Source organism: Sturnus vulgaris, chromosome 33 (genome assembly GCF_052056855.1).
Source record: "Sturnus vulgaris isolate bStuVul1 chromosome 33, bStuVul1.hap1, whole genome shotgun sequence".
NCBI lineage: Eukaryota > Metazoa > Chordata > Aves > Passeriformes > Sturnidae > Sturnus > Sturnus vulgaris.
In genome coordinates this window covers 210,659-236,709 of record NC_142275.1, presented here as the reverse complement: position 1 = coordinate 236,709, position 26,051 = coordinate 210,659, and the positions used below count along the sequence as shown (strand labels likewise).

General features: G+C 65.6%; 6 protein-coding genes and 1 long non-coding RNA gene across 8 annotated transcripts; 3 read left to right on the top strand and 4 right to left on the bottom strand.

Annotated features, from left to right (window-relative positions):
• Positions 1-82: 82 nt before the first annotated feature.
• Positions 83-5,029, bottom strand: ATG4D (autophagy related 4D cysteine peptidase). The gene is given in 11 exon segments (XM_088154875.1): positions 83-359; positions 442-478; positions 480-559; positions 661-737; positions 2,143-2,221; positions 2,355-2,518; positions 2,672-2,736; positions 2,842-3,328; positions 3,564-3,740; positions 4,127-4,210; positions 4,505-5,029. Coding segments are annotated over 11 exon segments (1,659 nt in total). The 5' UTR covers positions 4,746-5,029; the 3' UTR covers positions 83-191.
• Positions 4,959-10,240, top strand: KEAP1 (kelch like ECH associated protein 1). Of its 2 annotated transcripts, XM_088154872.1 has the most exons (6): positions 5,076-5,224; positions 6,220-6,826; positions 7,579-8,258; positions 8,551-8,756; positions 9,486-9,662; positions 9,862-10,240. In XM_088154872.1, exons 2-6 carry the CDS (start codon positions 6,263-6,265, stop codon positions 10,044-10,046), a joined length of 1,812 nt encoding a protein of 603 aa, XP_088010998.1. In that variant the 5' UTR covers positions 5,076-5,224; positions 6,220-6,262; the 3' UTR covers positions 10,047-10,240. The 2 variants fall into 2 exon arrangements, with proteins under 2 accessions (XP_088011000.1, XP_088010998.1); XM_088154874.1 differs by lacking the exon at positions 8,551-8,756 and having other exon boundaries at positions 4,959-5,224.
• On the bottom strand, positions 10,139-10,869 carry LOC148220632 (uncharacterized). The gene is made up of 3 exons (XR_015798683.1): positions 10,712-10,869; positions 10,550-10,626; positions 10,139-10,469 (listed from the first exon to the last, which is right to left on the bottom strand). It is a non-coding gene; the product is annotated as an uncharacterized LOC148220632 (long non-coding RNA).
• A 1,707-nt stretch (positions 10,870-12,576) lies between these two features.
• TIMM29 (translocase of inner mitochondrial membrane 29) lies at positions 12,577-14,547 on the top strand. The gene is made up of 2 exons (XM_014893229.2): positions 12,577-12,745; positions 13,664-14,547. The coding sequence occupies exons 1-2, from the start codon at positions 12,577-12,579 to the stop codon at positions 14,263-14,265; spliced, it is 771 nt and encodes a 256-aa protein (XP_014748715.2). The 3' UTR covers positions 14,266-14,547.
• Positions 14,548-14,695: 148 nt separating this feature from the next.
• On the bottom strand, positions 14,696-18,779 carry BEST2 (bestrophin 2). Its single transcript, XM_088154906.1, has 9 exons — positions 18,415-18,779; positions 17,673-17,767; positions 16,964-17,197; positions 16,419-16,573; positions 16,254-16,331; positions 15,839-15,991; positions 15,666-15,746; positions 15,287-15,438; positions 14,696-14,909 (listed from the first exon to the last, which is right to left on the bottom strand). Exons 1-9 carry the CDS (start codon positions 18,564-18,566, stop codon positions 14,696-14,698), a joined length of 1,314 nt encoding a protein of 437 aa, XP_088011032.1. The 5' UTR covers positions 18,567-18,779.
• Positions 18,780-20,430: 1,651 nt separating this feature from the next.
• Positions 20,431-23,468, bottom strand: GET3 (guided entry of tail-anchored proteins factor 3, ATPase). The gene is given in 9 exon segments (XM_014893245.2): positions 20,431-20,626; positions 20,628-20,690; positions 21,322-21,375; positions 21,377-21,520; positions 21,855-21,962; positions 22,257-22,407; positions 22,486-22,634; positions 22,716-22,863; positions 23,278-23,468. Coding segments are annotated over 9 exon segments (1,053 nt in total). The 5' UTR covers positions 23,445-23,468; the 3' UTR covers positions 20,431-20,557.
• Positions 23,469-23,664: 196 nt separating this feature from the next.
• TRIR (telomerase RNA component interacting RNase) lies at positions 23,665-25,645 on the top strand. Its single transcript, XM_088154923.1, has 3 exons — positions 23,665-23,953; positions 24,276-24,353; positions 24,915-25,645. The coding sequence occupies exons 1-3, from the start codon at positions 23,699-23,701 to the stop codon at positions 25,020-25,022; spliced, it is 441 nt and encodes a 146-aa protein (XP_088011049.1). The 5' UTR covers positions 23,665-23,698; the 3' UTR covers positions 25,023-25,645.
• Positions 25,646-26,051: the final 406 nt, after the last annotated feature.

Sequence of the window (26,051 nt, the reverse complement as noted above, 5' to 3'; positions counted from 1 at the left end):
TCCCGGGAATTCGGGGGGTCCCGGGAATTGGGGGGGGTCCCGGGGGTGGAGGAGGGGCAGTAGTGACCCAAAACAGCCCCAATTTGGGGGGGGGGGAGGTGCCCGCGGCCCCCCCGAGCCGTGGCTGACGCCCCCTCCCCTCCCGGGGGCTGATCCAGTGTTTTTTTGGTTGTTTTTTTTTTGGGGGGGGGTCACAGGAACACGAACTCGTCCGAGTTGGGATTTTTGGGGCGTTTCCCGCGGCGGGGGAGGGGAGGGGGCGGCGCGGGGGGGGGAGGGTCCAGGGCCTGGTCCTGAGCGCGACCCTCGGCCAGAGTGAAAATGGGAAAACGACCCCGGGCCGAGGGGGGGGCCAGCACCTGGAAAAGGGGGGGGGGGGGGGGTCAGAACCGGGAAAAGAGGGGGGGTCAGCACAGCCCCCCCCCCCCCCGGGGGTCTCACCTGGGCCAGGTCCCCCCAGAGCGGCTCCAGCTCGGCCCCCCCCCGCGTAGAAGCCGAAGGTGCAGCTGGGATCCATCTTGGCGAAGGACATTTTCCGTGGGAAGCGGCAGTGGAAGGACTTGGGGGGACGGGAATGGGGAGCAGGAAAAATTGGGGGGGGTCACACTGAGCCCCGCCCCCCGCCCCGCCCCCCACAGCCCGGGTTTGGGGTGCGCTCACCTGGAGCGGGAAATTCTCCCGGGCCGTGTCCACGCAGGGCTGGCACAGGTGAGGGTCCAGGTAGAGCAGGGAATCACCTGGGGGCGATCGGCGGCGTCAGCGATCGATCGCCGAGCTAATCGATCGGCAGGCATTACCAGTCGATCGCCGAGCTGATCGATCGGCAGGCATGAGCAATCGATCGCAGATCTAATCGATCGGCAGGCATTGGCAATCGATCGCAGATCTAATCGACCGGCAGGCATTAGCAATCGATCGCAGATCTAATCGATCGACAGGCATTAGCAATCGTTCGCAGATCTAATCGATCGGCAGGCATTAGCAATCGATCGCCGATCTAATCGATCGGCAGGCATTAGCAATCGATCGCCGATCTAATCGATCGGCAGGCATTGGCAATCGATCGCCGATCTAATCGATCGGCAGGCGCGATCAATCGATCGCCGATCTAATCGATCGGCAGGCATTGCCAATCGATCGCCGATCTAATCGATCGGCAGGCATTACCAATCGATCGCCGATCTAATCGATCGGCAGGCATGAGCAATCGATCGCCGATCTAATCGATCGGCAGGCATGAGCAATCGATCGCCGATCTAATCGATCGGCAGGCATTACCAATCGATCGCCGATCTAATCGATCGACAGGCATGAGCAATCGATCGCCGATCTAATCGATCGGCAGGCATTACCAATCGATCGCCGATCTAATCGATCGACAGGGCATTACCAATCGATCGCCGATCTAATCGATCGGCAGGCATTACCAATCGATCGCCGATCTAATCGATCGACAGGCATGAGCAATCGATCGCCGATCTAATCGATCGGCAGGCATCACCAATCGATCGCCGATCTAATCGATCGGCAGGCATGAGCAATCGATCGCCGATCTAATCGATCGGCAGGCATTACCAATCGATCGCCGATCTAATCGATCGACAGGGCATTAGCAATCGATCGCCGATCTAATCGATCGGCAGGCATTACCAATCGATCGCCGATCTAATCGATCGACAGGGCATTACCAATCGATCGCCGATCTAATCGATCGGCAGGCATTACCAATCGATCGCCGATCTAATCGATCGACAGGCATGAGCAATCGATCGCCGATCTAATCGATCGGCAGGCATGAGCAATCGATCGCCGGTCTAATCGATCGGCAGGCATCACCAATCGATCGCCGATCTAATCGATCGGCAGGCATCACCAATCGATCGCCGATCTAATCGATCGGCAGGCATGAGCAGTCGATCGCCGATCTAATCGATCGGCAGACATGAGCAATCGATCGCCGATGTAATCGATCGGCAGACATGAGCAATCGATCGCCGAGCTAATTGATCGGCAGGCATGAGCAGTCGACCTCAGAGTGATGCACCAAGGGAGGAGCAATGGAGCACAGAGCGATGGATCGGCAGGGAGGAGGCACAGAGGGGTTGGTGCCCCCCCAGGACCCCCCTCCCGCGGGCTCGGTACCTTGGAAGCCGAGGAAGAAGAGCGAGTGCCGCGGCTTCCCTCCGATGATGCCGAGACAGGAGCGGAGCTGCAGCAGCTCCTGGGGGGGGGGGGGGACACGCGGTGACACCGGGAATGGCGCCGGGATCGATCTCCTGGCGCCGGGATCGATCTCCTGGCGCCGGGATCGATCTCCTGGCGCCGGGATCGCCCCCGGCCGCCCCCAGACCCACCTTGACACACTGCACGTACACGGGGTTCAGGCTCTCGCCCCCCAACCGCGCCGGCACCAGCAGGACGAGCCCCTGGCGCTGCCCCGGTGCTCCCGGTGTCCCGTGTCCCGGTGTCCCCCCCTCAGTGTCGCCCCGCACCAACCTGGCCACATCCCCTTTGTAGACTGCAAGAAAAAGGGGAGGCGGCTGCTCATTTCCAGCCCCTCCCAAATCCCCTGAACACCCCAAATCCCCCCCCCCCGAAAACGCCCTCGATCCCCTCTGACCCCGCCCAAACCGGGAATCCCCCCCACTCCGGGGAGGAGTCCCGCCCGTACCGGTGCAATCCTGGGCTACGTAGACGGCGAGCCCGGGGGTCTCCGTGCAGGATTCCACAGCCCCCCTGAGCGGGACGGGAACGGTGGGTCCGGGGGGGGTCCTGGCGGGTCCGGGGGGGGTCCCAGTGTCCCCCCCCAGCTCCCCCCGAGCCCCCCCGGCCCCCGCTCACCGCAGCAGGTGGGCGGCGATGGCGGGGCCGAACCAGTCCCCGGCGTTTTTGCCGAACTCCCGGCCCAGCTCCACGAGCCGGTGGATCCCGAACGGGGCGCGGGGGTGGTCGGAGAACCAGGACACGATGGAGCGGTGCCGCTGCTCCGCGTCCCGGGGGGCTCGGGGGGGGCCCGGGAGGGGCCGAGTCCGTCCCGAGGGGTCCCGGACCCGTCCCGAGGGGTCCCGTGTCCCCCTGGAGGACTCCGTGTCCATCCTGGGGGGTCCCTGTCCATTCTGGGGGGCTCTCGTCCATCCTGGGGGGTCTTGGCTACATCCCAGGGGGTCTCTCGTCCTCCCGGGGGACCCAGTGCCCGTCCTGGGGGTCCCGTGTCCATCCTGGGGGACCCTCGGTCCATCCCGGGGGGGCCGTGTCCGTCCTGGGGGGTCACGGCTCCTGCGGGACCCCCCCGGTTCCAGTTCCAGCAGCGCCTCCGGCCACATCCAGTCTGGAATGGAGGGGAGGGGGCTTCGAGGAGCGCCCCCCGGGTTCGGGGTTCTCTCCCGAGGTTCAGGGTCTCTCCCCATGTTCGGGGGTCTCTCCCCAGTTCCGGGGGTCTCTCCCCAGTTTCGGGGTCTCTCCCCAGTTTCGGGGGTCTCTCCCCAGTTTAGGGGGTCTCTTCCCATGCTCGGGGGTCTCTCCCCATGTTCGGGGGTCTCTCCCCATGTTCGGGGGTCCCTTACCCCGGCCCAGCAGGTGCAGCAGCAGCCCCTGGCCCAGCAGCATTTGGGCGCTGCGCAGGGTGCAGCCCCAGCCGCAGTCGGAGGTGCGGGGCGGGGTCCCGGGCAGCGCTGGGAACCCGCTGCGGTACGTGAGCCACAGGCGGGAGCAGAAATCCCAGCGGAACCGGGCCAGCTCCTCTGGGGGGGGAGAGAGGATGTGGGAGACCCCCGGACCATCCTCAGACCCCCCGGAACACCCCCCGATCCCCGAGACCACCCTGAGACCCCCCGGACCATCCCCAGACCCCCGAGATCACCCTGAGACCCCCTGGACCATCCTCAGACCCCCCGGAACACCCCCCGATCCCCGAGACCACCCTGAGACCCCCCGGACCACCCCCAGACCCCCTGGACCATCCCCAGACCCCCTGGACTACCCCTAGATCCCCGAGATCACCCCCAGACCCCCGAGACCGCCCTGAGACCCCGTGGACCATCCTCAGACCCCCAAGACCATCCCCAGACCCCCTGGACCACCCCCAGACCCCCGGGATCACCCTGAGACCCCCGGGGGTCCCGCTCACCCCCGTTCCCCGGTTCATAGACCCTCCCCAGCAGGTACAGGGGGTCCCGCGGGCTGAAGTGGGGCCGCGGCCGCAGCGTCCAGCCTGGGGGGGGGAGAAACGTGGGGGTCAGAGGGGACCCCCGGGACCCCCGAATCCCGGGACACCCCCCACCCCATCCCTGCGGTCCCGGGAGCCGGCATCCCACCGACCCGAGACCCCCGAGACCCCCGTCCCCCTGCCCGGTGTCCCCGTTCCCTGTTCCCGTATCCCCGTGTCCTGTTCCCGGTGTCTCTGTGTTCCGTTCCCCCGTTCCTGCTGTCCCGTTCCCGGTATTCCCGGTATTCCCGGTGTCCCCGTGCCCCGGTATTCCCGGTATTCCCGGTTCCCCGTTCCCACCGTATTTGACGCTGTTCCAAGCCGCCAGGACTCGGCCCCGTACGCGCTGCCCGCCCCGCTCGGAGCCGGGGGGAGGTCCCGGTGCCGGTGCCGGTCCTGGGGGAGGTCCCGGTGCCGGTCCTGCTCCTGCTCCTGTTCCTGGTCCCGGTGCCGGTCCCGGGGGGGATCCCGGTCCTGTTCCTGGTCCCGGTGCCGGTGCCGGTCCCGGGGGGGGTCCCGGTCCCTCCCCCCCCCGGCTCATGGCGGCGGAGGCGGCGCGCGGGGGGGGCGGGGCCCCGGAGGGGGCGGGGCCCAAAGGAGGAACAATCACAACGAGTGGGCGGGGTTATGTAAATTAACCGCGCTGGGGGCGTGGCCACAGCGAGTGGGCGGTGCCTGGGAAGCGACCCGGGGGGGGCGGAGCCGGGGACGTTTCGGGGTCGCTTTGGGCGTCCCCAAATTTTGGTGACACCGTGGAGGTCACGGGGACATGTCGGGGGTCACCCCGGGAGCCACAGGAAGCCCCCGGGTGACATCGGGGGGGGGGGGGGGAATCCCCGTGACCCCGCAGTGTCCCCGAGCCCCCGCCCCCCCCCCCCGAGGGACTCTTATTGCGGCGAGGGGCGTGGCCGTGACGTCACAGGGCGTGTCCCGGGGCTCTTACCGTGGCGGGGGCTCCGCGCGCTGCTTAGTCACGGCCCCCCCTTCCCCCCCCCGGCCCCGGGGCCGCGGCGTGGACCGGTGAGACCCCCCAAAATATCCCCACAACACCCGCCGGGACCCCCCAAAATACCCCCCGGGACACCCGGGTACCGGCACGGGCCGGGGAGCGCCCCCAAACACCCCCAAAATATCCCCAAAATATCCCCAAAATAACCCCCGGGACCCCCCAAAATACCCCCCAGGTCACCCGGGTAGCGGCACGGGCCGGGGAGAGCCCCAAAACAGCCCCGGAATAACCCCAAAATATCCCCAAAATAACCCCAAAATAACCCCCGGTACTCCCAAAACAACGCCCCGAACTCCCAGAAACCGAAACCAGGATAGTCCGGTATCGGTACGGACCGGTGAGAGCCCCAAAATACGCCCAAAACTCATCCCGGGACCACCCAAAATACCCCCCCGGACAGCTCCGGTACCGGGGCCGCTGCATGGGCTGCGAGACCCCCCCAAAACAGCCCCAAACCAGCCCCAAACCAGCCCCAAAATAGCCCCAAAACAGCCCCAAAATAGCCCCAAATCAGCCCCAAAATGCCGCTCGGGATCCCCAAAATACGCCCGGGACACCCCGATACCGGCACGGACTGTGAGACCCCCAAAATAAACGCCCAATAAACCCCCGACCCCCCCTCGACACCGACAGGGACCCGTGAGATCCCCGGACCCCTCCCCAAAAATGTCCCTGTGGGGCTGTATCCCCTTCCCCACCCTCCGTGCCTCAGTTTCCCCTGTTCTAACCCCATTTCCCCCATTCTAACTCCATTTTTTCCCCTTTTATCTCCTCCACAGCCTCTCCATCCCCCCAAATCCCATTCCTGACCCCCTACCACACAACTCTACCTCGGTTTCCCCCATTCTAACTCAATTTTCTCCCCTTTTTTCTCCCCCACAGCCTCTCCATCACCCCAAATCTCATTCCAGGGAGATCCTGTCCCCCTCCCTGCCTCAGTTTCCCCTGTTCTAACCCCATTTCCCCCATTCTAACTCAATTTTCTCCCCTTTTTTCTCCCCCACAGCCTCTCCATCCCGCCCCAGGACTGCTCCATCCCCTCTCCCACCATGTCCTGCCCGTCCCCGCCGCCCCCGCCGCTGTGTCCAGCCGAGGTCACTCCCTCGCCGGGTTCCTCCTCGGCCGCCCCGTCTCGTTTCACGCTGTCCGAACACCCAGCGGCCGCTCTGGCGACCATGAACGAACTGAGGCTACAGGGCCAACTTTGCGATGTCACCCTGCGGGTGCGCCACGGCTCGCTGGGCACGGAGCTGCGGGCTCACCGCGTGGTGTTGGCGGCCGCCAGCCCCGTTTTCCGAGCCATGTTCACGGCCGGCCTGCGGGAGCGCGCACTGGCCGAGGTGCCCATCGAGGGCGTGCACCCGCGGGCGATGGAGCGCCTGGTGGAGTTCGCCTACACGGCGGCCGTGGCCGTGGGCGAGCGCTGCGTTCTGCAGCTCCTCCACGGGGCCCTCATGTACCAGGTGGACGCCGTGGTCAGGGCGTGCTGCGCTTTTCTTGGGGGGCAACTGCACCCCAGCAACGCCATCGGCATCGCGGCGCTGGCCGAGCGCCTGGGCTGCCTGGAGCTGCAGGAAAAGGCCCGCGAGTACATCTACATGAACTTCGCTGAGGTGAGGGAGGGGTCTGGGGGGGATTTGGGGGGGTTTGGGGGGTCAGGGAATGGGGGGACACCATGGAGAGATCCCCCTGGGCTGCCTGGAGCTGCAGGAGAAGGGCAGGGAATACATGTACATGAACTTCGCTGAGGTGAGAGGGGATTTGGGGGGGATTTGGGGGGATTTGGGGGGTCAGGGAATGGGGGGACACCATGGAGAGACCCCACCGAGCACCTGAGCAGCCTCAGGCCGTGCACACGAGGAGTCTCTGTTCCCATCCCGCTCCCGGCTGCTGTTGGGATGTTGAATTTTGAGCTGATTTTTGGCCTTTTTTTGAGTTTTTTCCTCGCAGGTCTCCAAGCAGGACGAATTTCCTGTCCCTGTCCCACTGCAGGGATGTCATTTTGAGCTGATTTTTGGCCTTTTTTTGAGTTTTTTCCTCGCAGGTCTCCAAGCAGGACGAATTTCCTGTCCCTGTCCCACTGCAGGGATGTCATTTTGAGCTGATTTTTAACATTTCCTTCACCTTTTTACCCCTTTTTTTCCCCCTTCCTCAGGTCTCCAGACAAGAAGAATTCCTCTCCCTATCCCACTACCAGGATGTCATTTTGAGCTGATTTTTGATTTTTTTAACATTCCCTTCACTTTTTATCCCCCCTCAGGTCTCCAGACAAGAATTCCTGTCTCTGTCCCGCTGCAGGGATGTCATTTTGAGCTGATTTTTGACATTCCCCTCACCTTTTATCCCCATTTTTTCCCCTCCTCAGGTCTCCAGGCAAGAAGAATTCCTCTCCTTATCCCACTGCCAGCTGGCCACTCTGCTGAGCCGTGACGAGCTCAACGTACGCTGCGAATCCGAGGTGTTCCAGGCGTGCGTGGCGTGGGTTCAGCAGGACCGGGCGGCCCGAGCTCCGTTTTTACCGGCGCTGCTCCGCGCCGTGCGCTGCCACGCGCTCACGCCGCGCTTCCTGCGCGCCCAACTCCGCCGCCGCCGCGACCTGGGCAGAGACGCCCTGCGTTACCTGGCCAGGGTTTTTCGCGATTTAGCCCTTCATAAACCCTCCGGGGACCCGCCGGGTAGGACCCCCAATGTGAGGCAGTTGATTTACGCGGCCGGGGGTTACCTGAGGAGGTCGCTGAGCACGTTGGAGGCGTTCGATCCCGTGCAGGGCTCGTGGGTGAGGTTGGCCGAGATGGAGACGCCGCGCTCCGGCCTGGGGGGCTGCGCTGTCGGGGGGTTGTTCTACGCCGTGGGGGGCAGGAACAACTCGCCCGAGGGCAACACGGACTCGGCGGCCGTGGATTGTTACAACCCCGTCAGCGGCAGGTGGTCGCCCTGCGCCCCCATGAGCGTGCCCAGGAACAGGATCGGGGTGGGAGTGATCGACGGGCTCATCTACGCCGTGGGAGGGTCCCATGGGTGCACCCACCACTGCTCCGTGGAGAGGTGGGTCTGGGGTATGGGACTAGGGGTGAAATGGGGCTGGGGGGGTGAAATGGGGCTGGGGGTGTCCCATGGGTGCACCCACCACCGCTCCGTGGAGAGGTGGGTCTGGAGCGGGGCTATGGGGTTAAATGGGGCTGGGGGCGTAAAAAGGGGGAGGAGCCACGTGCGGGATATTCAATTAAAGGAGGGGCTGAACTCCTTTGGGTAATCCCGGGGGGGGGGGGGTCTCACCGAGGGGTTTGCTCCCCTCTGGGTGGTCCCCGTCTCTCTGAGCCCTTTTCCCCCCACCCAGGTACGAGCCCGAGCGGGACGAGTGGGCTCTGGTGGCGCCCATGGGGACTCGGCGCATCGGGGTGGGCGTAGCGGTGCTGAACCGGCTCCTGTACGCCGTGGGCGGCTTCGACGGCAGCGCCCGGCTGAGCTCGGCCGAGCGCTACCACCCCGAGAGGGACCTGTGGGACCCCATCCCCCCCATGGCCACCGTCCGCAGCGGCGCAGGTGGGGCTGGGGAGGGGTTTGGGGGTCCTGGGGGGGTCCTGATCCCACCCCCAGAGGGACCTGTGGGACCCCATCCCCCCCATGGCCACCGTCCGCAGCGGCGCAGGTGGGGCTGGGGAGGGGTTTGGGGGTCCTGGCGGGGGTCCTGATCCCACCCCCAGAGGGACCTGTGGGACCCCATTCCCCCCCATGGCCAGCGGAGCAGGTGGGGCTGGGGAGGGGGGGAGGTTTGGGGGTCCTGGGTGAGATTTGAGGGAGCTGGGAGGGGTCTCAGAGCGGTTTAGGGGATGCCAGGGGGGGATTTGGGGACAGTTTGGCGGTCCGGGAGGGGTCTCAGAGCGGTTTAGGGGATGCCAGGGGGGGATTTGGGGACAGTTTGGGGGGGTCCTGGGGGGTTCTCAGAGGGGTTTTGGGGCGGCCTCTCTGTTTTTGGGGTTTTTTTTGGGATGCTCTGTAGGTTTTTTTGGGGGGGTTCGGGGTCTCTGTGGGTTCCCATGAGCGCTCAGTGAATTCCTGGGGTCCCCCAGGGCTCTGTGCCCTCCGGATTTGAATCGGGGCAAAGTTTTGGGGCAACCTCTCTGGTTTTTTGGGTTATTTTTGGGATGCTCTTTGCGTCTCCATGAGGAGCTTGTTGTTCCTCTGGCTTCCCAGGAACCCTCAGCGGTTCTTTTGGGGGGTCCCCCAGGAACCCTCAGTGGGGTTTTTTTGGTTTTTTTTGGGGTCCCCCAGGGGTGTGCGCCCTCGGGAACTGCCTGTACGCCATGGGGGGGTACGATGGCACTCAGCAGCTCAGCAGCACCGAGCGTTTCCAGGCCGACACCGAGACCTGGAGCTTCGTGGCACCCATGGGACACCGGCGGAGCGCCCTGGGGGTCACGGCCTTCAGGGGCAGGATCTACGTGCTGGGTATGGCTCCCCAAAATCCTGGGAGGTCCTCAGGGGTTTTTTTTTTTTGGGGTGTGTTTGGGGCTCCTGATGCTCGTGGGAGGGTCTGAGGGTCTCTTAGGGGGGTTTTTGGGGGTCCGAGGGTCTCTTGGGGGGGTTTTGGGGGTCCGAGGGTCTCCGGGGGGGTCCAGTCTGACGCAGCCCCCCCTTCCCCGGGCAGGGGGCTACGATGGCCACTCGTTTTTGGAGTCAGTGGAGTGCTACGACCCCGGCACGGACGCCTGGACCGAGGTGGCCCCGATGCCGTCGGGGCGCAGCGGGCTGGGGGTGGCCGTGACCATGGAGCCCTGCCACCCCCAGCCCCACCCCGAGGACGAGGAGACCCCCCCGGGGGGACCCTGCTGACCCCGGCGCCGCCGGGAGGGGGGACTGGGGGTGGGGGGATCTGGGTGCAGCCCCGCACCCAAAATTTCCAGATTTTTTTTTTTTTTTTTCCCTCCCCCCCCCCAAAATCCATCCCCTGCCGGCGGCGGATCGAGGGGTGCAGGGGGTGATACCACAGAGACCCCCCCACCAAAAAAAAAAACACGTCACAGGTCTTTTGCTTTGCTCTCTCTCCTTTATTTCCCCACCTCTGGCCCCAAGTAAAGAGAGTTGTGGTTTAATGGGGAGGGGGTCACAGAGCCGGGGGCTCCCTGGGAAGCACCGGGGGCCTGCGGGGTCTCCACTGGGTGGGCACCAAACTCCACAGGTAATCACTGACGAACGTCCCCGAGTGCTGAGTCAGGTCCAGGTCCAGGGGCACGGCGATGTCGGGGCCGTAGTGAACTGGGGAGGGGTCCCACAGGTGTTTTGGGGTGTTTTTGGGGGGTTTTGGGGTGTTTTTAGGGGGTTTTGGGGGCACTCACTGCCTCGGATCCTCCCCGGCTCGGCGCTGTAATCCCAGTCGATCCTGCTGATCTCGTAGTAGAGCTGAGCTATGTACCTGGGGGAAAGGATTTTGGGGTGTCTGGGGGAGGTTTTGGGGGTCCCCAGGGGTGGGTTTGGGGGGGTTCCTTGTGGTCACTCACACGTCGGGAGGAAGGCTGAGCTCCTCCTCCTCCTCGCCCCTGTCCAGACGCCTCAGCTGCTCCTTCAGCTCCTCCACGGTCTGGTGCAGCTCCGTGGGGGGGTCAAGGCAAAAACAGCACCCCAAAAACCCCCCGGGACCCCAAATCCATCCCCAGAGAGCCCAAAAACCCCCCGGGACCCCAAATCCATCCCCAGAGAGCCCAAAAAAAAACCCCCAGGACCCCAAAATCCAACGCCAGGACCCCAAAAATCCATCCCCAGACACCCCGAATGCAGCCCCAGGATATTGGGTCCTGTCCCTGGCTCTGCTCAGGCTCTCCTGGGCGCTGTCCAGCTCCGTGTCCAGCTCCTTCCTCCGGGCACGGAGCCGCTGGGCATCGGCCTGAGCGTCCAGGAGCCGCTGGGCCAGGCTGGCCTCGGCCTCAGCCAGGCCTGGGGGGCAGCGGGGTCAGTGGGGAGGGGTGGGAGAGGGGATTGAGGGGTCTGGGGGCAGCAGGGAGGGGTGGGAGAGGGGATTGAGGGGTCTGGGGGCAGCAGGGAGGGGTGGGAGAGGGGATTGGGGGGTCTGGGGGGCAGCAGGGAGGGGTGGGAGAGGGGATTGAGGGGTCTGGGGGCAGCAGGGAGGGGTGGGAGAGGGGATTGAGGGGTCTGGGGGGCAGCAGGGAGGGGTGGGAGAGGGGATTGGGGGGTCTGGGGGGCAGCAGGGAGGGGTGGGAGAGGGGACTGGGGGGTCTGGGGGGCAGCGGGGGGGGGGGGGAGGAGTCGTGGGGTTTGCTGTCTGGGGGCTCCTTCTGGAGGTTTTCCCCCAAATTTGGCCAAAACCAGGACAGGTGTCAGTGGCGACGTTTCGGGGTGGAATAAGGACATTTTAGGGTGGAATAAGGACATTTTAGGGTGGAATAAGGACGTTTTGGGGACATTTCGGGGTGACCCACCCTCGGCCAGGCACCGGGCCCTCCTCTGCGTGTCCTGCAGCCGCGTGTCCAGGCGCTGCCGGCACTCGAGGCCGCGCTGCAGCAGCTCCTCGGTGCAGCCCGAGCTCACCTTCTGCAGCAGCTCCTGGCTCAGCTCCTTCAGCTCCTCCACCGGGGGAAACGCCTCCGGGTCCTGCAGGGCAGCGGGGAAAACGGGGAGAGAATGGGGATGGAGAAATAACGGGGAATGGAGAAAATGATGGGGAACGGGGGGATAAAAGGGATGGGGAGAGGAGATGGAGAAATGTCAGGGGATGGAGGAATAAAAGGGGTGGAGAAAAAAATGAAAGGGGTGGAGAAATTAATAAAAAGGATGGAGAAATGAAAGGAAATAGAGCAGTGACAGACAATGAGGGCAGCGCGATCCAGAGCTGCCTTCTGCCGCCAAACCCAGCAGGGATTTTTAAGGATTTTAAGGGATATTCCCACAAGGAGATGTTTAATGAAAGCTGGGATTGGGGGAAATTGCGATCAAGGGCTGAGAGGACAGGGGAGGACAGGGATCCCCACAGGACCAGGGGCACGCCGAGGTTTTTGGGGTGAAAAGGTCTCGGTTTGGGGGTCTCAGCCCGGGCCCGGGGGGGAACGCAGAGGCCTGAGGGGGACACGGGACCCCCGACCCCGCCACGCACCGGCACCGCGTTAATTTCCCCTGCCCATTACCGGGCTCACCTCCCCTCCCTCCCTGCCTGCCGTTTTTCCCGTTTTTCCCATTTTTTCACCATTTTTTCACCATTTTTTTCCCCCTTTTTATCTCAGGACTCCGTCCCGCGCGCTGCGTTTGAAACCGAGTGGGGCCGCTCCGCGCATGCGCAACCCCGCCCACCCCACCCCCCCCGAGCCGCATTGGTTCCGTCCGCCCTTTCCCCCCCCCACGCGGCACCGCCGCGATGGTTCCGCCCGAGCCGTGTGTCACCCCGTCCTCGTCCCCCCCCGCCCCGCGGCGCCGCCGCTTTGGTTCCGCTGCCCCCCCCCGGTGCGGGGCCCGTCCGGTGATGGCGGCGGCGGCGGCCGGGCCGGGCCGCGGGCTCTGGGGCCGCCTGGGGGACACCCGGCTCGGTAAGGGGGAGTCTGAGCGGTCCCAGGGGCTCTCAGAGGAACGGGAACTTCAGGAGGGGGGAACCGGGGCCTTGCGGGTTGGGGGGGCTCCGATAGGGGGGGGTGGGGGGCGATTCGGGGTCCCCGGGAGGGCCTGGGGGGGTTTGGAGGGTCCGGGAGCTGCCCCAAGGCACCGGCAGGGCTGGAGGTCCCCAAAACTTCTCGTTGTGCCGGGGGGGATCCCAATTTCTACCAAAAGGGGAATCTGGGGGTGCCCCTTGACCCTGAGAGGGGTTTTTGGGGAGGGGTTGGGGGATCCAGAACCCAGGGGGTGTTCCCCATAGTCCTGGGGGGGTTTCCCAAATCCGAAGGGGTCCCCAAACCTTGGGGGGGGGGGTCCCCAACCCTTCCCGTTGTGTCCCAAACCGTGACCTTGGTGTGAACCTCCCCCCCACACCAGGAGGGTCTCCCCCTGACCCCCCAAACCCCTCCTGACCCCCGAAACCCCAGATCCCCCCGACCCCTCCTGATCCCCCAGACCCCTCCTGACCCCCCAAACCCCTCCTGACCCACCAAACCCCTCCTGACCTCCCAACCCCAGATCCCCCAGACCCCTCCTGACCCCCCAAACCCCTCCTGACACCCCCAACCCCAGATCCCCCCGACCCCTCCTGATCCCCCAGACTCCTCCTGACCCCCCAGACCCCTCCTGATCCCCCTAATCCCAGACCCCCCAAACCCCTCCTGACCCCCCTAATCCCAGACCCCCCCCGACCCCTCCTGACCCCCCAGACCCCTCCTGATCCCCCGACCCCTCCTGATCCCCCAAAGCCCCCCGACCCCTCCTGACCTCCCCCAACCCCAGATCCCCCAGACCCCTCGAGCCCTCCAGACCCCCCAAACCCCTCCTGAATCCCCCTGACCCCCATTTCCCCCCAGCCCGCTGGCTCCGGGCTCTCCTCCAGGATTACTCCAGCTCTCTCCGCGAAGCCGCAGCCGGAGCCCGGCGCCGCCCGGGGCTGAGCGCGGCCACCTTGCTCGCCCTGGGGCTCGGGGCCAGCTTGGCCAGCACCGTGCCCGACCTGGACTCGCTGGAGAGCGCAGCGGTGGCCGCTGGGGCGACCCTGGGCCAGCTCCCTCCGAGCTCTCGTAGCCCCCGCTCCGAGCGCCACGTCCTGCGGCTGCTGCGGCTGCGGGAGCGGGGCCGGATCCGCGTCCGAAATTTGGGGTTGGTGGCCGTGGCCGGTGCCGACCCCCACGGCAGCGACCCCGCGCTCTACTCGGCGAGGTGCCCGCACCTCCGCCCGAGCATCTGGGACATGGGCGAGCTGCTGGATCTGGGGTTTTTGGGGCGCTGGTGGATGCTGAGAGAAGCGCTGCGGGATTGCGACATCAACGAGGAGGAATTCGGGCACCTCCCGGAGAGGCTGCGGGGACTCGAGCGGAGTCAGCTCCGCTCCGAGAACAACGAGCGCCTGCACCGGGAGCGGCTCCGCGCCGTGGTGCTGAGCGAGGCCGAGATCGGCGGCGAGCGGGGCTGAGGGGACCCCAAAACAGCACCCAAAACACCGCGGTTTGGGGTGAAAATGGGTCTGGGGGTTGTGCGTTCTATGGGTAAAAAATAAAAGGTGTTGCGGTTCGGAATGTATTGCTGGATTTCGGGGGGTTTGTCCTCCAAAAATAAAAGAATTAAAAAAAAATAATAATAATCGGGGGCTGAGGAGACCCCAAAACAACACCCAAAACACCGCGATTTGGGGTGAAAATGGGTCTGGGGGAGTTGTGCGTTTTATGGGAAAAAAAATAAAAGTTTTTTGTTGTGGTTTGGGATTTATTGCTGGATTTCGGGGGGGTTGTCCTCCAAAAAGAAAGGAATTAAAAATAATAATAATAATCGGGGGGTGAGGGGACCCACCCAAAACACCGGGATTTGGGGGTGAAAATGGGTCTGGGGGTTTTTGGGGTGCCCCCCTAGACCGCGTGCTCGGCGCTGGGGTGCAGCAGCCACCGCTCCTGGGGGTCCCCGAATGCCGGGGGGGGCTCGGGGCCGCCGCCCCCCCCCCCCTCGGAGCCGCTCCTGCGGGACGGGCGCCGGGAGCCGGGGGGGATCGGGGGGTCCAGGGGGTCCCCCAAAGGGTCCCCGATGTCCTCCAGGGGCTGGAACTGCATCTCCTCCTTGGCCAGGCTGCGGGAGCGGGGAGATCACCCCCCAAAAAAAAATTAAAAATCACCCAAAAAATCTTCCATAAGTGACCCCAAAACCCCCCCGGGGAGGTGGGGGGGACTCAGGAGGTTTGGGGGGATCCCAGGGTGGGTGACCCCGGGATTTTGGGTGGTCCCGGGATTTTGGGGGATCCCAGGGTGGGTGATCCCGGGATTTTGGGGGTTCGGGAGGTCTGGGGGGATCCCAGGGTGGGTTCCTGGGATTTTGGGTGATCCCGGGATTTTGGGGATTCCAGGGCGGGCGATCCCAGGATTTTGGGGAGTCCCGGGATTTTGGGGATCCCAGGGTGGGTGACCCCGGGATTTTGGGTGGTCCCGGGATTTTGGGGCGCCCCTCACGTGACGTCGAAGGCCGAGCCCTGGAAGGTGGGCTGGCGAGGGGGCGCGGCCGCCGCCGTGTACGGAGCCTGGGGGGAGGCGGCGTCCCAGTAACGATCCCGCTCCAGAGCCGGCACCTGCCCGTAGAGCTCGTCCACGGCCAGCATGGACACCTGTGGGGACAGACGGACACCTGTGGGGACACCTGTACAGAGAGATGGACACCTGTGGGGACAGACGGACACCTGTACAGACAATGGGACACCTGTACAGACAATGGGACACCTGTACGGACACCAGGACACCTGCAGGGACGGCGCCGCTCAGCCACGGGCTCAGGGCCAGATCCCTGCCGAACTCACCTGGGGTCCCCCCCCACACCTGGGGCCCACACACACACCTGGAAGTTGCGGTCGATGAGGGTGTTGGTCTCGAAATCATCATCATCCTCCCCGAAGGGGTTAATGAGCTGCTCGGCCACCTGCACGTAACACCAGGGCCAGGTGTGACCAGGGCAGCTCTCAGGTGCCCCCCCCCGGGCCACGCCCAGGTGTGTCCCCGCCCCGCGCTCACCTTGAGCCAGCCCACGTAGAAGAAGAACTGCAGCAAGGTGAACACGGGCACGCCCAGGTCCAGCTCGTGGCCCGCGTAGCCCTGGGCGGGGTCCAGGAACTGCCGCCCGATCAGGCAGGTGAGGAAGAAGGTGTACACGGCGATGGTCACCACCTGCGGGGGCAGGGGCAGGGCTGGATGTGGGGATCGCCCGACCCCCTCTGTGTCCCCCTCGTGTCACCCCAGGCCTGGCCAGGTGCTCCCAGGTGTCCCCTCAAGCTCCCAGGTGCACCCAGGTGTCCCCTCACTCCCCCAGCCCTGTCTAGGTGCACCCAGATGCACCCAGGTGTCGCCCCAGGTGTCCCCAGGTGTCGCTCCAGGTGCCCCGTGCCCCTCTCAGGTGTCCCCCGGCGCTCCCAGTGCTCCCAGTCCGTACCTGCGTGTACACCAGTGGGACACTGATCCAGTCGTAGTGGAACAGGAGGCTGCAGTGGGCCCGGAACCGGTTCAGCTCCTGGGGGGGGGGAACGGAGGGGGAGGCTCAGGGGGGTCCCGGGGGGTCCCGGGGGGTTCCTGGGGAGGGTCCCGGGGGTCCCGGTACCTCCATGAGCAGTTTGAGGGCGCAGTCGTCCCGCACTCGCCCCTCTCGCCGCGCCTGCCCCGCCAGAGCCCCGAACCAGGCGCAGGGCACCCAGAATTTGTTGTAGGGCGAGCGCAGCCCCTCGAGCCGGCGGCGCTCCTCGCGGGTCAGGAACCCTGCGGGGACCGAGGGGTCACCCCAAAACCCGGGGGGGTCACCCCAAAACCCGGGGGGTCACCCCAAAACAGGGACATCACCCCAAACCTGCGGGAACCCCGCGGGAACCGAGGGGTCAGCCCAGAACGCGGAGGGGTCACCCCAAACCGTGGGTCAGTGATGGTCAGAGGTGGGGAATGGTGGTCAGAGGTGGTCAGTGGTCACTCTGGTCACTCAGTGGTCACTCAGTGATCACTCACCCACCTGCACCAGGTGGTCAGTGGTGGGGAATCTCAGGTACACAGGTGTGCTGACCCCCTTGCAGCACTGGGTGGGCAGTGGCAGTCAATGGTGGGGAATGGTGGTCAGTGGTGGTCAGTGATCACTCAGTGGTCACTCTGGTCACTCACCTGCCTGCACCAGGTGGTCAGTGGTGGGGAATCTCTTGTACACAGGTGTGCTGACGGCCCGCAGCACCAGCAGCGCCGCCAGGCTCCCGTAGCGCAGCAGAGTCCGGCGCAGGAGCCGCCCCCGCGCGTCCGCCCCGTGGACGCTCCCGGCCACGGCCACCATGAGCCCGTCCGGGGCCGGCACCGTCCGGAACTGACCCCACCAGCGCTCCAGAACCAGCGCCACGTAAAACCCTGCGGGGCGACTGGGGCTGCTGGGACTGCTGGGAGGGGACTGGGAGTGCTGGGAGAGGGTATTTGGGGCACTGGGAGAGGGTACTGGGGGCAGTGGGAGGGGAGTGGGGGAACTGGGGGTACTGGGAGGGGACCGAGGACACTGGGAGAGGCTATTGGGGGTACTGGGAGAGGGTATTGAGGGTACCGGGAGGCGACTGGGAGTGCTGGGAGGGGACTGGGAGTGCTGGGAGAGGGTACTGGGGGTACTGGGAAGCGACTGGGGGGACTGGAGGTACTGGGAGAGGGTATTGGGAGTGCTGGGAGAGGGTATTGAGGGTACTGGGGGTGTTGAGAGGGGACTGAGGGTACTGGGGGTACTGGGAGAAGGGACTGGGGGCACTGGGAGAAGGGACTGGGGGTATTGGGGGTACTGGGAGGGCACTGGGGATGCTGGGAGGTTGTGGGGGGTCCCGGGGGGTCGCGGGGGTCTCACCCAGCACGAAGGACACCGGGATCAGGTTGGCCGATTTGTCGCAGTACAGAGCGAGCTTCTCGAACAGGCGGCGCTGGGACTCGGACAGCAGGAACCTGCGGGGACAGCGACAATGGCACTGCCACTGCCACCCCCCAGTGTCCCCAGTGTCCCCAGTGTCCCCAGTGTCCCCAGTGTCCCCGGGGACAGCGACAATGGCACTGTCACTGCCACCCCCCAGTGTCCCCAGTGTCCCCAGTGTCCCCTCGGACAGCAGGAACCTGCGGGGACAGCGACAATGGCACTGCCACTGCCACCCCCCAGTGTCCCCAGTGTCCCCAGTGTCCCCGGGGACAGCGACAATGGCACTGTCACTGCCACTGCCACCCCCCCAGTGTCCCCAGTGTCCCCTCGGACAGCAGGAACCTGCGGGGACAGCGACAATGGCACTGGCACTGTCACTGCCACCCCCCCAGTGTCCCCAGTGTCCCCAGTGTCCCCGGGGACAGCGACAATGGCACTGTCACTGCCACTGCCACCCCCCAGTGTCCCCCCTACAAGGCGCCACGTCCCCGTGTCCCACCTTGATGTCCCCACCGTGTCCCCACACCTGTCCCTCACCTGTAGGCCAGGCTGAGCCCCAGGTGTGAGGTGTCCCCCCGTGTCCCCTGTCCCCCCCAGGTGTCCCTCACCTGTAGGCCAGGCTGAGCCCCAGGTGTGAGGTGTCCCCCCGTGTCCCCTGTCCCCCCCAGGTGTCCCTCACCTGTAGGCCAGGCTGAGCCCCAGGTAGGCCGCCAGGAACAGCAGCAGCTCCCGGTAGAGCAGTTTGTAGATGCTCCCCCGCCACAGCAGCAGCAGCTGCGAGAAGCCCCCGAAACGCGCGGTGGCCACGCGAGAGGTGTAGGTGACAGTCATGGTGACACGGGGACACCTGCGGGGACACAGGGGACACAGGGGACACCTGGGAACAGCGAGGCACGGAGGGGTGGCACCTGCGGGACACTTGGGAACACCTACAGGGACAGCTGGGGACACCCAGGGGATCCTCCCGGCACCCAGGGGACACCGGGGGACACCTGGGGGACACCCATGGGATCCTCCCGGCACCCAGGGGACACCGGGGGACACCTGGGGGACACCCATGGGATCCTCCCGGCACCCAGGGGACACCGGGGGACACCTGGGGGACACCCATGGGATCCTCCCGGCACCCAGGGGACACCGGGGGACACCTGGGGGACACCCACGGGATCCTCCCGGCACCCAGGGGACACCTGGGGACACCTGGGGGACACCCATGGGATCCTCCCGGCACCCGGGGGACACCGGGGAACACCTGGAGGGACACCTGGGGACACCCATGGGATCCTCCCAGCAGCCGGGGGACACCTGGGGACACTTTGGGGACCCCCCCCATGGCACCGCCACCCCCCTGTCCCCCCCCCCTCTGTCCCCCCCTTACCTTGCGGGCTCGTGGCCACCTCGCTCCGGGCTCTGTGGCCACAGCCCCGGGCCCGCCCTTAAATCGCGGCCACCCCGCGGGGGGGGGGGGGGGGACACGGGGGGAGGGGAGGGGACAGAGTGGGGGGAGGGGACAGAGGGGGAGGGGGTCGGTCCCGCTCCGGTGCCCCGGGAGCGGCAGCGCCGGCCCGGCCGGTACCGAGACCCCCCCCCGGGGCACGGGGGGGCTGGGGAGGGGGATTTGGGGAGGGGGATTTGGGGAGGGGATTTGGGGAGGTTGTTTTGGGGTCCGGGGGGGGTTGTTTTGGGTTCTGGAGGTGTTTTTTTGGGTCTGAGGGTTTGTTTTGGGTTCGGAGTGGTTTTATGGGTCGGGGGAGTTTGTTTTGGGGTTTGTTTTGGGTTCGGGCTGGTTTTTTTGGGTCGGGGGGGTTTTGTTTTGGGGTTTATTTTGGGGTCGAGGATGTTTTATTGGGTCTGGGGGTTTGGTTTGGGTTCGGAGTGGTTTTTTGGGTCGGGGGAGTTTATTTTGGGCTTTGTTTTGGGGTCAGGGGTGTTTTATTGGGTCTGGGGAGTTTGTTTTGGGTTCGGGGTGGTGTTTTTTGGGTCGGGGGGGTTTTGTTTTGGGGTCAGGGATGTTTTATTGGGTCTGGGGGTTTATTTTGGGTTCGGAGTGGTTTTTTGGGGTCAGGGATGTTTTATTGGGGTTTGTTTTGGGGTCAGGGGTGTTTTTATTGGGTCTGGGGGGTTTTGTTCTGGGGTCAGGGGTGTTTTATTGGGTCTGGGGGTTTGTTTTGGGTTCGCGGTGTTTTTTTTGGGTCGGGGGGGTTTTGTTTTGGGGTCAGGGGTGTTTTTATTGGGTCTGGGGGTTTGTTTTGGGTTCGCGGTGTTTTTTTTGGGTCGGGGGGGTTTTGTTTTGGGGTCAGGGGTGTTTTTTTGGGCCCCCCCGCGGCTCTGTCTCCATCGCGGTGGCCCCGGGCCAGCTCCTTTAATCCGGTGTTAATGAGGGTCCCCCCGCGTCCCCCGGGCTGGTGGCCAGCGGCGCTGACGTCACGGCCCCCAAATCCATCCGGACCCTCCCCCAAATCCATCCGGACCCTCCCCCAAATCATCCGCCCCCCCCCCCCCGGTATAAAACCCCCCCTTCCAAACGCGTTTTGCTTCTCAAATTTATTATTTACACGACCCCTCCCCTAACCCCGGGAGGGGGTCCCAAATCCGCCCAGCCCCTCCCCCTCCCCAAAATTGGGGTGACAGCGGTGGGGAGGGAGGGGAGGGAGGGGAGGCAGAACCGCCCACCCCCCCCACCCTCTATGGGGGGATAAATAAGGGGCTGTGCCCCCCCCTCCCCTCCCCCCTCGGGAATGAGGGGGGGGTCGGGATGATGGGGGTCCCCCCCAGGGTCCGGGGGGGGTTTGTTTGAGGTCCGAGGTGGGGGGGACGGGGGGTTATTTGGGGCTGGGGGGCTGGTAGGGGTCCAGCAGGAGGGAGCTGAAGGTGTTGACCTTGTCCCCCCCCCCGCACCTCGTGGGGCAGCAGCGGCAGCTTCACGATGTGGAAATCCTCGTAGAGATCCTCCATCTGCGTGGGGAGGGGGCCCGGGGGGGTGGGAACGGGACCCCCGAAATCCCCTGGGAACCCCCCGACCCCCCCCCTCAATTCCTTCTCTCTTCCCTATCCAGGTTTTTTGGATTTTGACCCCCCCCCCCCCCCAGGTGCTCTGGGAGGGGTCCCAGATCCAAATTCCAGCCCTGGAGGGAGCCAGGACCCCAAAATTCCCCCACCTCAAAACCTCTGAGGTGGGTCCCAGACCCCAATTCCACCCCCTGGAAGCTCCTCCCCCTTCCTGGGGCCCCTAGGTGAGCATTACCTGTCCAGGTACTTCTCCTAAATCCCTCCTGATCCCCCCAGCTCCCACCTCACTCCCCCAGGTGAGCGTTACCTGTCCACTCTAACCCTTCCTGACTCCCCCAGCTCCCAACCCACACACCCCCAGGTGTGCTACCTGTCCACTCTAACCCCTCCTGACCCCTCCAGCTCCCACCTCACCCCCCCAGGTGTGTCACCTGTCCACTCTGACCCCTCCTGACCCCCCCCAGGTGTGTCACCTGTCCACTCTAACCCCTCCTGACCCCCCCAGGTGTGTTACCTGTCCACTCTGACCCCTCCTGACCCCCCCAGCTCCCACCCCACACCCCCAGGTGAGCGTTACCTGGTCCAGGTACTTGGCCTGGATCTTGTGGCGGGCCTCGCACATGCGGCAGGGGCCGCAGGGGGTCGGGGAACACGAGCTGGTTCACCACGATGTTGTGGGTGTCGATGCGGCACTTGGCGAGCTCCTGGATGAGCCGCTCGGTCTCGTACAGCGACAGGAACTCGGCGATGCACACGCAGATGAAGGTGGTCTGCTCCTGCGGGGGGGGGCACCGGCGGCGTTGGGGACAGCACAGCCGCCGCTGCAGCGCGCGGGGACACGGTGACACCGCCCCCAGGGCTCTGTCCCCACACCTGCCCTCGGAGCTGTTTCCTTATCCCCGTGCTCATCTCTGTCCGTGCCCTCAGGGCTCCCCTGTCCCCCCTCCGTGTCCCTGTCCCTGCCCATCCCCGCGGGTTTTTATTCCCCTCAGGAATGTGCACGGACTGGCCCCGGCCCCGTGCCCATCCCCGCTCCTTTCCAGTCCCCCCCAGTGCCCCCCCAGTGCCCCCCAGTGCCCCCCCAGTGCCCCCCAGTCCCCCCAGTCTCACCGGGTCCTTGAACTGCTCGCTGACGGAGCGGATCACGGGCAGCGTCTCCTCCAGCTTGGACGCCAGCTGGTCAGCGTTCATGTCCCCCAGCCCCAGCATGTTACACATCTGTGAGGGAGGGGGACACGGCTGTGACACCTCCCTGTGACCCCCCACCCAAAATCCGCCCCCCAGGACCCCCCCAGACCCCCCCAGTCCCAGCCGGTCAGCGTTCATGTCCCCCAGCCCCAGCATGTTACACATCTGTGAGGGAGGGGACACGGCTGTGACACCTCCCTGTGACCCCCACCCAAAATCCGCCCCCCAGGACCCCCAGCATGTTACACATCTGTGACAGTGACACGGCTGTGACACCTCCCTGTGACCCCCACACCCAAAATCCGCCCCCCAGGACCCCCCCACCTGGGAGATGAAGGGGCTGATCTGGTTCTTGATCTGCATCAGGCGGCCCAGCCCTCGCTCCACGATGGTGGGGAAGTTGAGCAGGCGCAGCGTGTGCCCGGTGGGCGCCGTGTCGAACACCACCACGGAGAAATTCATCCCTTTCACCAGCCTGGGGGGCGCCGGGGAGCGGGGGGGTCAGCACGGAGCCCTCAGAGCCTCCCTCAGACGCCCCCCGAGCCCCCTCCACCTCATGACCTCGGCGTAGCTCATGGCCTCGTCGATGCCGGGGAAGGCGCTCATGGCTTCCTGCATCATTTTCTTGCCCATGCTGAGCACGTTGTCCTCCTCGAAGAACTCGTCGGGCAGCTCCGCCACGCCCAGGCTGGGGTCGATCTCCTGTACGAGAGGAGGGGAGGGGGCTCAGAGCGGCCCCAGGGGCTCCGTGCCCACCCCGGGACCCCCCCCACGGGGACCCACCATGGCGAACAGGTTGTCGTAGCCCGTGACCTTGGTGGGCACCTTGGAGAATTTCTGGTCGAAGGCGTCCGAGATGTTGTGGGCAGGGTCGGTGGAGATGATGAGGACGCTCTCACGGACCCGGGACAGCTGCACGGCCAGGCTGCAGCTATGGGGGGTACGGGGGTGAACCGGGGGTGAACCGGGGGAGTCCTGGCCCGGGATCGGCGCCCCCGGTGCCCCGGTGTGTGTCCCTCCACAGCCGTGCATTGCAAAGGGGACAGGGGGTGAGCGTGCGACCCCCTCAGGTGTCCCCTCGGGGGTCCAGGTGTGTCCCCCCCGCCCCCGGGTGTCAGCTCCGGTTCCCCCCGAGGGCTCTGCCGTCCCCGCCGCAGCGGATCCTTCATCCCGGCCCGGTCCCACCGGAGCCCGGTGGCCCCCATCCCGTCCCGGGGACACTCCTCCATCCCACCCTGATCCCCCGCTCCGTGCTGTTCTCTCCGTCATCCCACCCCGACTCCTCCGCCCCATCCCCATCCCCTCACATCCCGTTCCTCCCGTCCCGTCCCGGTGCCCGCCGCACCTGCACGTGGTCTTGCCCACGCCGCCCTTGCCGCCCACGAAGATCCACTTGAGGCTGCGCTGCTCGATGATGTTCGCCAGCGTCGGCTCCAACGGCTCCACGTCGGGCGCGTCCTCGAACTCCTCGGGGGCCTCGGCCGCCCATCCGCCCGCCGCCGCCGTCGCCATCTTCCCCGCGCCGCTGCCCGCCGCGCGGTGATTGGCCAGGCGGCCGCCGCGCCCTCCCTTCTCTCGCTTTCCATTGGTCACTTAGCCCGTCAATCTCCGCCGGGGGCGGGGCGAGGCGGCGGGAGCCCCGCGCGTTGCCAGGCAACGCCGCCCCGCCAACGGGGGTCTGCTGACGTCACAAAGCTGCGCCGCCGGCGGCGCGGCGGTCGCGCTGATGTCATCGGGCGGCGCCGGCGGCGGTGGCGGCGGACAAGATGGCGGCGCGCGGCGAGGACCGGGAGGCTCCGGAGGCGCCTTCGCCGCCCCCCCCGGGCCCTGGCGGCGGCGTCAACGTGTTCGCGAATGACGGCAGCTTCCTGGAGCTGTTCAAGCGCAAGATGGAGGCGGAGGAGCAGCAGCGGGAGCGTGAGGCGGCGGCGGCCGCGGAGGCGTCCGGTGGCGGCGGCACCGGGCTCGGCCCGCAGCGCGGGGCCGACGGCGCGAAGAGGAGCGGCGGCGCGCTCAGCTTCGTAAGGACGCGGTGGCCCGCGGGCTCCTCCCGGCTGCGCTGCCGCCGGCCCGGCCCGAACGCGTGAGGGGGGGCCCGGCCGGGGTCGCTCCCGGGGCTCCCCGGGGCTCCTCGGGTGCGGCGGCGCTTCCTCCCCGGTGCCGCTGCCGGACTCGTCTGTCCCGGTGCCTCCGCGCTCCCTCCGCGCTCTCCCCGGTTCTTTCCCTCCCGAGTTGCTCCAAACCCCCGTTCCGGGGGGGTTCGGGGCGGGTTGGAGCCCCCGGGGGTCACCGCGTCCCCCCCTCCCCGCTCCCGGTAACGGGGCAGGTGTGTCCCTTCCCCAGGTGGGGCGGCGGCGGGGGGGCAACAAGCTGGCCCTGAAAACGGGAGTGGTGGCCAAGAAGCAAAAGACGGACGAGGAGGTGGCGTTGAGGGTCCCGGGAGGGGGGAATTGGGGTCGGGGTGGGGGATTGGGAGGGATGGGGGGGGGGGAACTGGAGGTCCTGGAGGAGGAATTTGGGGTCGGGAGGGGGAATTGGAGGTCCCGAGACGGGATTTGGGGGTCGGGAAAGGGAATTGGGGGTCCTGGAGGAGGGATTTGGGATCGGGAAGGGAAATTTGGGATTCTGGAGGGTGGAATTGGGGGTCCTGGAGGAGGGATTTGGGATCGGGAAGGGAAATTTGGGATTCTGGAGGGTGGAATTGGGGGTCCTGGAGAGGGAATTGGGATCGGGAAGGGGAATTGGGGATCCCGAATGGGGAATTGGGAGGGATGAGGGGGGCAACTGGGGGTTCCTAGAGGGAATTTGGGGGATCTGGGGGGAATTGGGGATTCCAGGGTGGGAGAACTTGCAACCCCCGGGGTGGGCTTGGGGGCGAATGACCGAACCAAAGGGGGAGACTGGAAATGGAGAGGGGGGAACTGGCTATGCCAAGGCCGTTCCCCGAATTTTTGGGGTGTTTTTTGGGGTGTTGTGGGGCAGGTGCTGACGAGTAAAGGCGATGCCTGGGCCAAGTACCTGGCGGAGGTGCAGAAGTACAAAGCTCACCAGTGCAGCGACGACGACAAGACGCGGCCCCTGGTCAAATAGCGCCGGCCCCCCCCCAAAAAACCTGCGGGGGGGGGGCCCAGAGCCCGGCCCGACCCCCCCAAAACACCTGGTCAAACAGGCTCCCCTCCCCCCCAAAAATTACCTGTCGGGCAGGGGTCTTAACTCCAGACTATCCCCCCCCAAAAAAAATAGGTGAAGAAAAGACTCTGACCCCCCACAAAAAAATACCGGTCAATGGGGGGGGTCCTGACCTTGCCCACCCCCCCCAAAATATTGGCTGAAATAACGCTGACCCCCCCTTGTCCCCAAATTACCTGTGTGAAAGGGGGGGGTCTGGCCCTCCCTCCCCCAAAATGTGGCCACGCCCCTTCCCCAAAAATGCGTTCGAAGGTTGGACCCCCCCCCCCCCCTCCCCTTTGCAAAAGACCCGGGGGGGTCCCACCCCCACCCCAAACCCCCGGTGCAGGGTGGGGGGTCCTGCCCGTGCCCCCCTATTGAAGGGTGGGGGGCTCCCCCTTTTCTACTGTGTCTCCCCCCCCCCCGCCCAAATTTGAGGTCACAGCGCTGCCCCCCCACCCCGCCCCCTCCCCAGATCCGCGTTTTGGGGGGAATCGGGGATTTGGGGGGGGCGGCGCAGCATTAAAGAGCTCAGAGGTTTCAGAGGTGCTGAGCAGTTTTTGGGGGGGTTTTGGGCGGGGGGGCGGGGTTTGGGGTGCCGGCGATTTTGGGAAAGGGGGAGACCCCCCAGATGCCCCCACCAGTGTCACCCAGCCTCAAACCCTTTCTTTATCCCCTCAGTTTCCCCAGCGCAGAGTTTTTACTGGTTTTGGGGGATTTTCACCCAAATGATTTGGGTTTGGGTTTGGTTTTGGTTTTGGTTTGGGAGGGGGACACCTGTGGCCTGTGCCTACGGGGGGAGTGGGGGGCTGCCTTGAACCCCACCAATTCCTCCCAGTTCCCCCTGAACCCCTCCCCAGTCTTCTCTGGACCCCTTTCCACTCCCCCCAGTTTCCTCCCAGTTCCACCCAGTGCCGTCGTTCCACTTGGAGCTGGGGGGGGTGATATGTC